The sequence below is a fragment of the Atta cephalotes genome, assembly GCF_000143395.1.
Source record: "Atta cephalotes unplaced genomic scaffold scaffold00022, whole genome shotgun sequence".
Taxonomy (NCBI): Eukaryota; Metazoa; Arthropoda; class Insecta; order Hymenoptera; family Formicidae; genus Atta; species Atta cephalotes.
Window position 1 is genome coordinate 2,014,905 of NW_012130086.1, and position 15,361 is coordinate 2,030,265.

Below are 15,361 nucleotides of genomic sequence, written 5' to 3' on the forward strand. Positions count from 1 at the left end.
AAAAAGAATTAAAAAATAATCAGTAAAACACAGATAATTTTAGGAGATTCCCTTTAAACATTTAATTCTTTAAAATATTTACATACTTTTGCATTTAATTTTATTAATTTAAGCCGCAGTTTTTGTAAATATGTAATTGAAAAAATTATATTCGACAATTAACAACATCATTTTTTAATTATTTTCGAGCCTCATTGATCACAAAAATTAGGTTTTCTGTTTTCTGTAACTTAACTAATGTACACTTTTGGAACTTAAAGTGAGATAAGGCCTGTTCTTTTTGGCTAAACTTTTGTATCAGTTCATCTTTCTTCTTCTTCTTTCTTTCTGAAAAAAAGAAAAAAAAATGAACTGATGCAAAAGTTCAAGTTTGAAAAGAATAGGTCAGTATGCATGCTTATCATTCAAGAAATCGAGCATCGTGTGATTTCATCTTTAATCTCTATCCTCCACGATAATATCAATGATTTCGATAATGATTCGTAGGCGCAACTCTCAGTTCTTCTATTTCCATGAATCCCTCCCACTTCTCGTCGCATTCTTATCATTGCGCATTGCTTTAATGCACGTAATCGCGTATTAAATACACGATTTTTGTTATGTTCGATAAGCGGCGTATTCGCCGGGGATTCTGATCCATTCAGATCCATTGCCGACTGTATTCTCGCGGTAATCTGTGTCAATCTCATTGAAGATTCGCACTACCGTTGCTTTCTTCACAGATCCTTTTCCCTATCGAGTAAAAACGGATTCCTTGTTTTGTCTTTGTACGATGGTGAAATATTACGAGAATATCACAATCTTCAAGTTCGATTGGACGCAGGTTGTTCGAGGATTTTTTCAGAGATATCCAAATCCGCACAGGTGATCGGACACATTACTTCACATGCGAAACTGAAATACAAATATTACATAATGTTGTGCATTCATCGGAATTCACGTGCAATACGATTTTCAGTTCGCACGTTCTCACTGAGGATACAATCTCCAGAGAAGTTAAAAATGGAAAACTCTACTCCAAGCGGCTGCTGACGAAAACCAACAGAGTACCCAAATGGGGTGAAAGATTCATTAGTAAAAATATTGTAAAAATTATGGAAGAAAGTATTGTCGATCCAGAAGCAAAGACTCTGACTACATATACAAGGAATTTGGGATACACTAAAGTTATGGTAGGTTACCTAGAAAACAAACTGATATTATCATTATTTTAGAACAAATGTTAAAACGATAAATGTTAATTTGTTTCCTGGATGAGCTAAATGAATTTTAGAGAAATAGATAATGAAAATATTTTTTTTTCACAAAAATGAAAATATTTTTCCTATTTTAAATGAATTAATATAAAATTAAATAATACCAAACGTATATAATTTATAAAACTAATTTTTAATTATAAAGTCTTTTATCTGTTTGATTGTTAAATAGTAAAAATTTTCTTGATACAGAAAACAATTATAATTATTAATGATTATCATTGATAATTAGGTTTTTAACAGAATTATAATTTTTTTCAGAGCATTGTCGAGAAAGTGGTTTATCAGATCTCCGATGAAAATCCAGACTGGACAATTGCAAAGAGATCGGCATGGATAGATAGTCAAGTCTTTGGTTTCAGCAGAGCGATTCAAGCTTTTGGCTTAGATCGATTTAAAAAGAATTGCGCCAAAATGTCAGAGGGCTTCAATTATGTTCTCGCAAATATGTTTCCCCATACAACACAGTTTCTAAATCCGAAACTGTCTCAGACAAGTTTTTCGGTGCAAACCGGCCACATTGCAGATGATGGTGTTTCGATAAAGCCGAGCCTTGCAGAGGACTTACAGCATTCTTTACAGGGTAAAGCAGAGAAGGTCAAAGATGCTGCTAAGAAAGCCACGGATTTAGCAAAGGAAAAAGCAAGACCAATATATGTGGCCTGTCAACCAAATCAATCGTAAATCTATATATTTCACAAACACAAAGTGCAAAACCGTATCATTGAATAATATCGTTTAGCGATGAAAATATTCTTGAATAACACGGTATTATTGTATTCTTGAACAAAACAATGGTAAAGCTTTAGAGACTAGTTCGAGAGTGCAGTTATTTGTATATTAGGTATAATTGTATATTATAATTAATAGGCACAGTTTAATGACACAGTGCAAAAAGATTTACAAAGTTGGTTGAACAACACGTAATGAAACTTGAGAAAATTTGTTAGGCTTGCTAGCACAAGATTCTCACGCTTCGTAACATTTATACACATGTAAAATTTGCTAAAGTTCTCAAGTCTGATCCATTTGTAATGTTATCATTCCTTTTTAACTGCCAAATTATTAAGCGTGCTATCAAATGTCATACACGCTTGCATCAGAAATGAGCATTAAATTATTTATTTTTTACACGTAAAAACATTTTCTATTTCTTTTATAATCGTGAAATATCTCTCGTATATATACAAAATGTGCAAAAAGTATTCTGATGTGCTTGTCAATGTATATCAGCACTCATTCGCGCATTTCGTGCATACCTATTTCATGCAAAGCTTGCAATTGATAATTGTAAAGAACAGCATTTCGTACGCAATTATTAATGCAATGAAAATAATTACATACGTTACAAATATAAACATTCAAGAAGTTTTACAATACATTTTTTTCTCTTAATATAATAAATGTAATTTGTAGATATGCGTCGGCACACAGATAGTGTCAATTGATCAATTGCAATTGACCACTGCAAGTTACTGAAAGACTTGATTCCATATACTATCAATGTATCATAATTTCAGTATATGTTATTGTTACATTACTAAAATGATTATAACTATGATTTGAAATTGTTATACAGTATTTCTATATTTTAAATATTTTTCTTTGAATTATTATTAAAAAGATTTAAATTATTAATAAATAATAAATAATTTGGGCAACTAAAATTAAATGAAACTTTCATGAATGTAACTAATGCTCTTACATGTATTTAAATAAAGTTTCAATTCCGTAACCTTTTTAAATAAATCTCAATGTTTCTAGTAACAAATTTAATATACCTAATCTTTGTGCAATCGGATCATATAAGCATGAGATGCAAAAAGCGAGTAAAGCTACACGCATTATTAAAAATTGCAAATGCGATTAAAAAATCATTCAATCAACTCTCATATATTATATTCAGTCACAAGTGAAAGGCATGGAATCACGTCGTAATGGAAATCGCAAATGCGATTAAAAAATTTCCATTGACACTCGTACATATGCTTTATTGTATTTATATAAAACTGAACGCATTTAACTATTTTGTAATTTTAACTTGTGACACAACTATTGTATATTCGCGTTTTTCGAATTGTAAATATATAACATAAAAATTTAGTTCATTTAAAACGTTAGTTACATAATTTATATACAATTCTTTTTTCTGAAACAATTTCCATTTATTTTTATTCTTATATTATGTTTTATATTTTTATATATAAAAATATATATTATATAAAAATACATTATAACTTATACATTACATTGTAAAGGCATACAATATAATATATTTTTTTGATAATAGAACACAAAATAATTTTTAATAGAATACAAAAAAATTTTAAGTTTAAGAGTATAATGTATAAATAATTTATTTGATATTAATTTATTAAATTAAAATAAATTTTTTTTTTTAGTATTATAAATATTATCTATTTCAACACACATTTTCCAGAGTGATAGGATGTTAACTAAGTGATCCTGTATTATTTTTCTTCCTTCATAATTCAAAAGTTAGACGCTTTCTGTAGGCTAGAGTAAAAGAAAAATTACGTAAAGCATAAATATATATATGTATAAATATATATATGTATATATAATTATATATGTATATTATTATTTATATCCAAAATTTGTGGATATAGCAGGACTTGTATCACATTCATTATCAACAATATGACTTTATCAGCAATGTCGATATTGTGATACGTATTTCATATCTATTTTATTAAATAGATATTGATGCCGCTAGTGTACGAGGATTTTCTACCGTGTGATGTCATGAAAAAGGGATGGGTGCTCTCATGGCATAAGAATATCTTAGCCCGGATCCTCATACGATTAACAGCGCTTTGACATCGAATGCTGATTGGTGAAAAACGGGTAATGGAGGTAAATTTTACCTCCACAACCGGCTTTTCACCAATCAGCGCTCTGTGTCAAAGCACTGTTATCTATATGAGGATCCGGGCTTATACTATGGATGTTCTCAGGTTTTATTTCTATACGGAGTAAATACATCGTTTTTTATTAAAAATCGTGCAATGTCACGTAGTAATATACAAATTACAAGATAATTGAAGTTATTTATGCTGTTTTAAATAATAAAATTATATAATGTAAACGGTGATCATGGCCTCATTACTCGTAAATCGTGCAGTTAGTGATACTACGACACAGTTTTGTTCGTTAATCGAGAGACTACTTTTGTTAACTAGTACAAAACTCAGCAACAAGAAACAGATCAATGCGTGTTTAAATGATCTCAACGAACTAGATTACAGATGCCTCAATATTGTAAATAATGATGTAAGGAATATTTGATATTTTGTTGACTAATACAAAACACGTTGTACTAGTTGCATCTCAAACTATATTTTGTCATTTATTGAAATTATATTGTAATCTATTTCTAGGCAATATTATTATTGGTGAACCAACTTTGTGCAGTAGTTCTACCTACAGAAACATTTTTAGTTCAAAATGTTTGCAAATTTCTGTACAATTTAATTCAGAGCAACATCAAGCTTCATGGTCGGACATTTGTAACTTGCAAACGATGGATTTTAGAAGCATTGGAGTTTTCTGACCCACTGGCACAAGTTGATGTATTAATTGCTATAAAAAGCTTTTTACATTTTGGTTATTTTGATGACATAAATCATGTTAGTATATGGCTTCTTTTTCAATAACAAACAGATTGTTAAATTAAATTATTATATCATTATATAAAATTAGGCAAATTATAAATTTAAGCAAACTGCTTGATATTTCAGCATGTACGTCTGTTACTTAAAGATAAGGGTTTGTTAATGAAGCATTTAAATCCATTATGTAACCCATGGTCTGAAATTAATTTCCATGCACTTGGATGTTTAGAAGAAATTGTAACAAACAAAAGTAACAATCATTGCTTATCAGATGAATTTACATATTTGATAAAAAATATAATTTTTAAAATTTTATCACTTCTACCATATAATGATGATAAGTTTTATTACAGTAAGGTATGTAATTTATTTTTTGTACAATTCAAAAGGTATATATACATACATTTCATTGAGTGCTTGTACATTTATAGATCATAAATTTATGCTTGCACATTTTACATTGTATGATCATTGAAAAATTGATTCTTAAATCTCCTGATCTTATTGGAGAAATATTAGGAGTGGTGCAAGCGTTCCTATTTTATGGCATCAAAGGTTATTCAGTCACAAGGCCACAATTACTTCGTCCAGCTGCCATGAATCTCCCAGAACGTGTTCACATAATTCCCAAATGCAAGAATCTTAAAAATCACAAAGCAAGATCTAGAAAAACACTAGCCAAAAAAAATACATCCGATTCAGGAAATAGTGCCATTCCAGAACACACAGTAATTTCCAAATATTCCAGTGATTCAGATACTTCCGATACAGAGATTAATAATTCTATCCACATTGATTCCAAAGTAAGATTGGGAGCTGTACGTTTATTGCAGATTCTAATAGAAATCACTCGGAGTAAAGAGATTTTCGGATACTGGCCACAAATCGTAGCTACTGGTTCACGAAACGACGCAAGAGTATTGACAAGAAGCATATTAGTTGAACCTGTGTCTAAAGTGCGACAGAATGTATTGTGTGCATTAACTGAATTGTTGATAGGTGCTAAACCATTTTTAATACACGCTGAGGATACTAATCATACCTCTTTCATCACATTTTTTGGCACAGTATGTTTAATGGTCAAGGAATTACATTTTACATTATCATTAATTTTGCTGGCTGAAAAAAATGTAGCTGTGTTAACGCACGCATTAAAATGCACAGCGGCTCTTGTACAGGGCACACCATACGAACGACTGAAACCAGGTTTGGCTACCAAATTAGTTAGGAATTGTAAGCCGCATATATTTCACAAAGGTACATTTTGCCTTTATTATTCTATTTAATTTTTAATTTATTACTTTCATTATAGTCAAGTTATTTTTCTAGATCCAACTGTACGAGTTGCAGCACTATCTATTTTTGAAGCATTTGCCTCAAGTGAACCTATAACGCAGGAAATATTAAATATATTAGCTAAGCAAACTGTGGGTGAAATAGGATCAGAAAGTTCACAGTTTGATACTAGTTCCATCAGTGACATTGGAACAGAAGAAGAGGAAATAGATGTCGAGGATATCGAAAATTCGATAAATAACTGTAATGAGATCACATCAATATCAAAAGATGAAAATGCTTGTTTGCTGGTTCGCGTTTGTTTACAAAATATATCTAATAAGGTATAAACGATACGCATTATACTTTTTTTTGCGCGATTTATATTTGAAGATTTTGTAATTAATTAAAGCAGTTGTCAGTTAAACTAAAAAAATTACGTTGTTCCATTTTAGTCAGTTAATACACCTGTACGACTTCAATCTTTAAAACTTATGGGCAGACTAGTATTTAATACAGGAAATCTTATATTTCCTCATTTGGAAAATGTGACTACGGCTTTAATTTCGGTTATGGAGGAAACAGAAAACCAAGTAATATTACACGCATGTCGAGTTTTAGAGATTATGTCTGGTTGCTTCGCAAATACTGAAACTTACAGCAATGGTATATTATTTTGGAACATTATATTTGAACCTATAATATCACTCGCCCAAACATCACGGACCATATTGCGAGAAGCTGCTTGCGATTGTCTAGGTAGCATCAGTGGAAATGTATTCACACAATTATCGGTAAGAATAATTGGAACAAAAAGGATATAATTATCCAAATTTTTATTTCATTTGAACTTATGAAATTCAAGCTAAATATTTTTCATGTCATCTCTAATATTTTGCTTTATTTTCATTTATATTTGCAGAGACAAAGAGTTATATTAATAATTACAATTCTATTTGGAGCAATTCGTGATGAAGAAAGTGCTGTAAGAGCAGCTGGCTTACGTGCATTAGGAATGTTGGTAACTTTACCGTCTTTGGAACACGATACCGGTTTTCTCATGGATCTGGCTGATACAGTTTGTTCAGCTTTTGAGGACAAAAATCTTGGTGTCCGTGTAAAAAGTGCTTGGGCATTAGCGAATTTGTGTGATTGTCTTTCCAGACAAAAGTTTGTTTTTTTCAGACTTCCTTCTTTCATTATCTTCTTTGCGCGTGACATGTCTTCTCTATTTATATAAAAATATATCTTTTATCCAGACAGCATGAAGATGTGGAACCATTTCCTTTAGAAGATTTATTACCCAAACTGTATCATATAAGCATTAAGGCTACAAAAGATAATGATAAAGTGAAATGTAACGCCGTCAGAGCAATTGGAACTATTTTATATTTATGTCCACAGAAACACATACTTTCCGACACGGCAATAGGATTGGACGCACTTATCAAATGTGCCGTTTTAGGAAATGATATGAAAGTAAGAAAAAAGTTCTGATGATTTTATAATAATTATTATTATTATATTAATTTCCATAATTTATTTATGTATATATTTTTTAACTCAAAATAAATTTATTTATGATCAAACTTATTATCTCGATACTTGTGCATTAAATGTTTTATTATTTTGCGATGACGAAGTATGTAGCTGCAATATTTCTTGATTTATTTAATGAAAATAAATCTTTTTTATTTATAACATTAGGTACGATGGAACGCTTGCCGAGCTTTAGGATTGGTTTTGAGCCACGATCCAGATGCGATATTGCCATCTTTTTGGAAAGTATGTACTTGAAAAAATGTGATTAGTGAATTTATCTTGTGTAAATGTGTAAAACTAGATATTTTTATAGGATCAAGTATTTCCAGCGCTTTTAACTTTGATATGCGATAGTCCTAATTTTAAAGTACGAACTAATGCCGCATGGGCATTGTCTTCATGTAATGACTACGGTAAATATACTGTAATGTTGTGGAAAAATATTGTATTAGCATTTGAAAATGCTCAACATGTACCAAGCTACGTTGAATATCCGCATCGAGATGCACTCATTCAGCAAGTAAGTGTGTTTTTCTTATAATACATAATAATATTCTTGGAATATTATTGGTTATGTATTAATACAAAAAATATATACTTTTTAATTATTATTTTACAAGCAGAAAATATTTTTCAGTTGTGCCTTACTCTTAGTTGCGTGGCTGCCCATACAGAAAAATCCGAACTACAAACTCTTTGGATAGAGATTGGCGACCATTTAGAAGAAATTTCCAATTTCATGAAACAGTTTCAGGTATCGTATGTTATATAAAATATAATTATTAAATCAAATATACAAGACGAAATTTTATAATTTGTATTGAAATGTATTGAAATTTTCTTGTAGGAGACTGTTTTACCTGAAAAGCTAGGAGATTTAATTAAGGCAAAAGTCCAATTAGCACAGCATGTGAAAAATGCACATTCTGTTGAAGAACGACAAATCGCTCAATCTTTGGCAAATATATTCGAGAAAACTAATCGCTATGACAATCTAGATGTCATTACCTCGACGATATAGAATTGTATATACAACTAAAATGATGAAGAAAAAAAATAAAGCAATGTAACATATTTTTTAGCATATTTTTTTCTACCAGCTATTTACTGCAATTTACAATTTTTATTAATAGAGAAAGCTTGATAAAACACATAATCAGTGAAATTAAAAATATATGTATAAATTAGTTATTTTAATATTGTTCAAAAAATCCATACAATATAAAATTGTATTATAATGATATATAATACATGATAACTTTAATTATGAATGATAATTGATACATTGCTTTAAAAAAATCTATCAATGTTCTAGTTTCCACTGAAATCTTCAGTGTGGTTCCACTATAATGCAAATCAAATTTAGAGTAATATTTCTTTATTAGGACTTTATGAATCAAAGCAGAAGTGAGTGCAATCAATCATATTTCTATAGACTTTGAGTGTACTCTACATTGAGTGATTCAGTGGAAACTATATCAATCTCAAATTCAACAAGAGCTATTAGATCATTAATATACATGTCAAGTACCATCTTCACATTGAATATTTTCGCTTGATACTTCAGATTGTGTCTTTAACGTATTTTCTTGATTTTCTCCCACAGGTAATGATAATTCCTTTTCTGTCGCTGACATTACTTCACTTTCATTCATAGACACGTTCTTAAGACAACTGTCATTTTCTTCAGTTACTTTACTATTTTCTACAGTTTTAGTTTCTTCATCTGAACTGTCATCCTCACTATACTTTTCATTCATGACAGCATTGTCCTCCTTATTATTAGCTTTCATAAGTTTCTTCTGCTTACGTCCCTGCTTCTTCCTCAATCTCTTAGCACGTTTCTTTGCAGTTGCCTCCTCTGCCAATCTTCTATTCTCTTCCAACTTCTGATGATATTCGTCATCTAAAAGTTCCTATAATTTTGACAAAAGAAAATTGTAATCAATAGAAAAAAAATGGGTGATTTTTAGGCAACTCTAGATGTATGTTATACAATAATCAATATAATAACCTTATATGCCTTTTCCTGAATAAATTTTTGTCGCGCATACTCTTTACGTCGTAGATGTCTATACACGTGAAATTCTCCACTACCTGCTCCAGCACTACTACCCATAACATTACGAACAAATTCTGGTACAGAAGGTGTATTCTTGGCCTTTGGACGTTCCGGTAGTATAACCGGTTTATCCTGTACAATTAAAACACAAATTATATAATACAATTCTGATTCAAATAATGCATAGATCAATAGATAAATACGGAAGCCTTCTTACAACGTTCTTCATTAATTTCATTAGTTTCAATCTTTGCAGATCCACGGCTGTTTTTGGCACTACAGGTTTTTCTTCATCCTTTTCCTTGTCGTCCGACATTTTTCCACTTCGTAGATACGAAGAAGTGAATTAAGTCGATAATGTAAATCTTTGTGATTCTGATTCTCAAAATAAACTTGTTGATTAGCACATCAATAACATACCGCGTCTTTAGAATATTCTAGTGCAATTTAGTACAGGATAAGAATAAAAAACCTATGAATGTTCCTAAATTTATCAATTTTACTAGCGATTGAAGATTGTCATCTGCGTTCGCTGGTCAACAGCTTCTTTTTAATTAAGCTAATCACTTTCCGTAACAGTAAAAGACTTCGCACAATAAAAGGAACAGGGAACAGAGAATAAGAATTTCAACCTATCAGAAATTATGTATTGTGGAATACACAATTTCTAATAGGTTGAAATTCTTATTCTCTGTTCTCTGTTCCTTTTATTATGCGAAGCTCTTTACAGTAAGATTTCGACCAATTGCTCGATTGTCAGAGTATATCCACACAACTTGGATAAACATATGCATACAGAAAATTATCCAATTACATTTTACGTGCGACTTCATAAGAGAAATTGGATAATTTTCTGTATGCATACATTTATGTGGCTATGCAAATTTGTGGATATATCCTTACGGTTATTGTTACGAAAAGTGTGTGACTAGCTTAAATCAGAGACGCAAATATAGACACAGTTTCAAATGCGATTTCATGTGATACGGGCATTATGTTATAAGCTGCAGACTCAACAATTGAATGAGCGCTCGCTGCTCTGATGTTTCTTCTAGATCTAAATTTCTGATTGGATAGTTTAAAAGAATATATCAATACAGCGAAAGCTCACTCAACTATTAAGTCCGTGCCCGTTGTGAGAGTAGTTTCAGACGGTTGGAGACATTTAGAAAGAAAAGAAACAGCTGAGATTTGAAAAATAGTTTTAATAAACGAGAAAGTGTAACCGTAATTTTTAAATAATTTGTGCAAAGTAAGTATGTACTTCATATGCCATAACGACAAACGTATGTTCTTATCTTTGCAATTTGATGGAATTATAAAAATGTTATTATATCATATAATGTCATATCATCATATATCATTATATCTATAACTTAACCTATACGATTTTGTCATCATATAAAAGATGCTATATTTTACATAAAACTTCTACCAATTTTTATAATAATATAATGAATAATAATTTAATTATATTTAATTATAAGTATAATTAGATTTAAATTTTCTAATTAGCAACAAAATAAAATATAAAAATATCTTAATTTTCTACATTTTTTAGATTGACATATATATATATATATAATGGAAGATACAAATGATTTCATGGATGATTCAGTAATAGATGTTTCACCCTCCTTAATAGATGTTATTGATTTAACTAAGGAATCACCAAGTTCAGTCAGACCTTCAAGATCGCATCAAAGAAATGTTGAAAATATATCTTCTAGCAATAATGTAACCAGCAATTCAGATCATTGTAGAAGGCCTATATCTCCTATTGTTTTAGGAAATACACAAGCTACCCAAACGTGTGTACCTTATTGACTTCTTAACGAAAAGTAAATAGATTTATTTTAAGGCTAAAAATATATTTTTAGGAAAAATACTAAAAAGAAAGGAAGAGTTTCTCGGGCTATAGGCTCAAATGAAGTTTTGACTCTTGACAATACTATTGAAGAAGATAAAATATGTTATACAGTTCAATCAGATATTAAAGAACCAGTACCTCTTACATGCCCAATATGTTTTGAAGCATTATCTTCCAAACTAAAACCCTACACTACTCGTTGTGGACATCTGTTTTGCTCAGACTGTTTGCAGACATTCCTTCAGACAGCTAAAAAATGCCCAACTTGTAAAACAACTATAACTTTAAAATCTTGTACTCGTTTATATCTTTAAATATTGTAGAACATTACAAGCCGTTCCATATCTTTTGGTATTTCATTTTCTAACTATTTATATACACATAAATTGGCAATTGTAAATCTTCAATTTTGTTTTTATACATTAAAAAACTTTTCACAGAAAGGTTTTTACAATATTTTATCATTTAAGAAAACATGTAATATACGTTCTATTAATTTGTATTTTATTCGGAAACTTATATCTAAATTCTAAACAAAATCATAATATATTCTTGTAATGAGAATTTTTAAGTAAGTTAATACCTTTATTTTTATAGACAGCTTCTTATGTACGATTATTCATAAATATCTATGATTTCTTATAAATTTTAACCATAAAGTTTACAAGAAATTATAGATATTTACGAATAATCGTATGTCTTATATACATACGCACAAAATTAGAATATTAGTCATAAGTTCTTACACAAGTTTTACGAGAATACATTACAAGTCTTACGATTCTGCTTAGAATTGACTCATTACTCTGGACATAGAATTATAAATTATAATATTAAAAGAAGTGCTGAAAATTTTTTATTTATTAACCTATAAACAAATCTTAATTTTTAAGAGACAAGGCGATTATAAAATTGAGTTAGTTTATTACTATTAATTAATTATAATATATTTTCAAAATAACAAATTATGTATCTTATGCTACAGTATTAAAATGTAATTAAAAGAGATTTAGTACGCCTTTTAATTGTCTTAATTTAATACAATTACATTCGTAATTTAATATATAAGTGTACATGTTTTCTTATTTATACAATGACCCAAAATGTATATATTATTTGTTTATGTTATTTGAGTATGTAACCTTGTGATATCTCTCTTAAGAGAATAATTACTTCCCATTCTCTACTTAAACACAGTAAGGAAATCTTGTTTCAAATTAAAATCTACTTTGAAAAGGTATGTATTCTTTTAACGTTTTCAAAGAAAAAGAAATATATAGACAATGTTCATGACAGATACAATATTATTTTTCATTGGAACTGTTGTAGGATTTTTAAGTGAGTAAATTACAGGATTTGTCTCAATCAATTTTTCTATCGTACAATTTTATCTGTATTACAAGTAAATATTCTTTATATAGTTGGAGTATGTTTTGAAAGATTAATTGTTATCTTGTAATAATGTATCTGTTACAGTTCAGTAGATGAGAATATTGGAATGCAGCCAGTACCAAGATAAATGACAGAACGAAATATAATCGATTCGAGTCTGTAAAGAGGTGTCTATATTAAAGGTTTTTATTAATAAACTCAGTCATTATTCACGGTGTACATAAATTTCTACCGCTACTTGATCTAGAGAAATAAAAATTTTCAGGATTTCACGTTTTTTTTTTCAAATCAATTAAAATTGAGCCAGCATCGAATAATTTTGAAATATAAAAATTAATAAATGACAAAAAGGAAATATTAGTTCGTGGCGTTTTTCCCATTAGGCATTAAAAAAACGCCACGAACTTTTTCCCACACCTAATAAGTTTTCAACTTTTACGCATTCTACCAGATGATAATTAACAAAATCTGTTATAAAAAAACGGATACATATCTGCTTGATGAATAATACAGTTACGATATAGAGGAAAAAATGACGCTATATACATTGTACATATATATATAAAGGCAATTCGAAACGATTTGATATTGCAATCAAATTTGTCAGTTACCAAGAAGATCGGTGAAATTTTTTATGAATAGTTCTAAATATTATATATACATAAGCATACCATATATATTATACACTTCTACGATCTAAGAGCAACATGTATATTGTATTACATGTATGTAATATGTAATATATATTATATAATGCACAACATTATACAATATATATATATATATATATATATATATATATATATATATATATGTACGTATTTAATGTATATATGTGTGTACATTATGTATATGTGTAGAGATGTATATATTTTTATCTTTGTTCAATATGCGAAGTAAAAAGGCTTAATTTTTACTCTAGATTATCTACAAATCTTTGAATTCTTCGAATTGTTACTATTCTTGAATTATTATCCTTCGACTTATTATATTATTAATTACATTTTCGATTCTTTCCTACATCTTCGCACAAATTAAGCAAATGTTCGCGGTACAAAAAACCGAAGATATCAAATTTCATAAATAGATATTCCTTAATTTGAGATAAACGATACGTGGAGTATGACATTATCGTGATTGGACAGTGAATAATGGCGAATAATCACAGGAACTGTCGTGTATTTATTAGCGATAAAGATAATCAGCCGGTATTGAATGGCCGCGAATAGCAATTTAGCAGCGGGATTCAAAATCGCGCGGTATTATTGGCGAAATGTTACCCGACAGCGCTCACGCGGCCGGCCATTGGCCGGGCGCGTCCAAGGCCGCGGCTACGTCATAGCAGCGCAGCAGACGGACGGACAGAGTTCACGGCGTTCACGCGCAGCTGTCTTTTGACTGTTGTCTGTTTTGCCGTGTGGGGATGGAAGGGTAGCGCGCTGCGATGAGGACGGCGCATGGTGTCGTCTCGCGAGTTATTGCGGCGAGTGTCAACGTGTTTCCACACTCGCGACGGTGTTACGTGGACGCCAGCCGCTGTGCCAAGGCACGCGATTAGACTCCGCTTGGCTTCGCTGCCACACTCTGACGCGCGCGCACGTACACGCGGGCGCGGGCGCACACGCGGAATTGCAGGGAGAGATACACCGAGCGACACATCCTCCCGTTTGTCGTGTCATTGACTCAGGACGAAGTGTCAAAATCTGATCCGTGTCCGTTTTCCGCCCGTTTCTCTCCCCCGTCATCGCGACGTAATATATTAAAACGGTCCGTGAATAATTTCGCCGCCCGGCCCGGCGGATCCTCATTACTTGGCCAACGGAAGAGTCCGACCGAGGGACAACACACGACGGACGACTACGGTGGGCAGGAGCGTGTATGTACGTGACATATCAGTGTGCGCTTTGTTTTCCTTCTTCTTTTCTTGTTCCTCCTGCAGTGCACCGCTGAAATCTCTCACACGGGACGATATCGACAAGCGTTTTCATGCGACTCGATCTTGCATAAAACGCAAGAGATCTCGCGATTTGCGACGCAGCGTGACGCACACCAGTTACCTTCGTCGCTTCCCCGATTTCGTTCGTGGAATGACTTGATTTAACAACGCTTGATTACCACAAATTTCCTCGAAAAGAAAAAAATCTATATCTTATTTAAACTTATGCTAAATGTCATTGGATATAACGTTGACAAACTGATTATTCGTTGAGTTTATCCGTTAAACTATTGTCTGAATATTTGCCAAACGGATCGTTTTAATCTGAAGTTAATTATTCATTCGTTAAGTAACATTTATAAATTGGAATACGTTTGGCAGACAATTGATAAA

General features: G+C 31.0%; 5 protein-coding genes across 5 annotated transcripts in view; 4 read left to right on the forward strand and 1 right to left on the reverse strand.

Annotated features, from left to right (window-relative positions):
* Positions 1 to 772: 772 nt before the first annotated feature.
* LOC105619549 (PRELI domain-containing protein 1, mitochondrial) lies at positions 773 to 1,940 on the forward strand. The gene is made up of 3 exons (XM_012201065.1): positions 773 to 864; positions 959 to 1,172; positions 1,518 to 1,940. The coding sequence occupies exons 1-3, from the start codon at positions 773 to 775 to the stop codon at positions 1,938 to 1,940; spliced, it is 729 nt and encodes a 242-aa protein (XP_012056455.1).
* Positions 1,941 to 4,373: 2,433 nt separating this feature from the next.
* LOC105619554 (HEAT repeat-containing protein 6) lies at positions 4,374 to 8,764 on the forward strand. The gene is made up of 12 exons (XM_012201071.1): positions 4,374 to 4,550; positions 4,658 to 4,906; positions 5,018 to 5,248; positions 5,323 to 6,148; positions 6,221 to 6,510; positions 6,622 to 6,960; positions 7,089 to 7,336; positions 7,426 to 7,645; positions 7,874 to 7,951; positions 8,022 to 8,228; positions 8,346 to 8,462; positions 8,556 to 8,764. The coding sequence occupies exons 1-12, from the start codon at positions 4,374 to 4,376 to the stop codon at positions 8,727 to 8,729; spliced, it is 3,156 nt and encodes a 1,051-aa protein (XP_012056461.1). The 3' UTR covers positions 8,730 to 8,764.
* Positions 8,765 to 8,882: 118 nt separating this feature from the next.
* LOC105619553 (PRKR-interacting protein 1 homolog) lies at positions 8,883 to 10,154 on the reverse strand. The gene is made up of 3 exons (XM_012201070.1): positions 9,988 to 10,154; positions 9,723 to 9,902; positions 8,883 to 9,624 (listed from the first exon to the last, which is right to left on the reverse strand). Exons 1-3 carry the CDS (start codon positions 10,084 to 10,086, stop codon positions 9,232 to 9,234), a joined length of 672 nt encoding a protein of 223 aa, XP_012056460.1. The 5' UTR covers positions 10,087 to 10,154; the 3' UTR covers positions 8,883 to 9,231.
* The window catches only part of LOC105619552 (E3 ubiquitin-protein ligase MARCH8), a 10,438-nt gene continuing 4,176 nt past the window's right edge, over positions 9,100 to 15,361 (forward strand). The window contains exon 1 of the mRNA XM_012201069.1: positions 9,100 to 9,119. Within this exon, the coding sequence (XP_012056459.1) occupies positions 9,100 to 9,119 (20 nt within the window). The remainder of the gene's footprint in view (positions 9,120 to 15,361) is intronic.
* On the forward strand, positions 11,355 to 11,954 carry LOC105619551 (uncharacterized RING finger protein C548.05c-like). The gene is made up of 2 exons (XM_012201068.1): positions 11,355 to 11,581; positions 11,651 to 11,954. The coding sequence occupies exons 1-2, from the start codon at positions 11,355 to 11,357 to the stop codon at positions 11,952 to 11,954; spliced, it is 531 nt and encodes a 176-aa protein (XP_012056458.1).

What these genes read in the sequence shown, in the direction of transcription:
- LOC105619549 (XM_012201065.1), top strand. Translation starts at nt 773, where the DNA reads ATGGTGAAATATTACGAGAATATCACAATCTTCAAGTTCGATTGGACG. An exon ending in AGATATCCAAATCCGCACAG is followed by an intron (nt 865 to 958) that starts GTGATCGGACAC and finishes TACGATTTTCAG; the next exon opens with TTCGCACGTTCTCACTGAGG. An exon ending in TGGGATACACTAAAGTTATG is followed by an intron (nt 1,173 to 1,517) that starts GTAGGTTACCTA and finishes AATTTTTTTCAG; the next exon opens with AGCATTGTCGAGAAAGTGGT.
- LOC105619554 (XM_012201071.1), top strand. Translation starts at nt 4,374, where the DNA reads ATGGCCTCATTACTCGTAAATCGTGCAGTTAGTGATACTACGACACAG. An exon ending in GAGATGCACTCATTCAGCAA is followed by an intron (nt 8,229 to 8,345) that starts GTAAGTGTGTTT and finishes AATATTTTTCAG; the next exon opens with TTGTGCCTTACTCTTAGTTG. An exon ending in ATTTCATGAAACAGTTTCAG is followed by an intron (nt 8,463 to 8,555) that starts GTATCGTATGTT and finishes ATTTTCTTGTAG; the next exon opens with GAGACTGTTTTACCTGAAAA.
- LOC105619553 (XM_012201070.1), bottom strand. Translation starts at nt 10,086, where the DNA reads ATGTCGGACGACAAGGAAAAGGATGAAGAAAAACCTGTAGTGCCAAAA. An exon ending in TGAAATTAATGAAGAACGTT is followed by an intron (nt 9,903 to 9,987) that starts GTAAGAAGGCTT and finishes TTAATTGTACAG; the next exon opens with GATAAACCGGTTATACTACC. An exon ending in TTCAGGAAAAGGCATATAAG is followed by an intron (nt 9,625 to 9,722) that starts GTTATTATATTG and finishes TCAAAATTATAG; the next exon opens with GAACTTTTAGATGACGAATA.
- LOC105619551 (XM_012201068.1), top strand. Translation starts at nt 11,355, where the DNA reads ATGGAAGATACAAATGATTTCATGGATGATTCAGTAATAGATGTTTCA. An exon ending in AATACACAAGCTACCCAAAC is followed by an intron (nt 11,582 to 11,650) that starts GTGTGTACCTTA and finishes ATATATTTTTAG; the next exon opens with GAAAAATACTAAAAAGAAAG.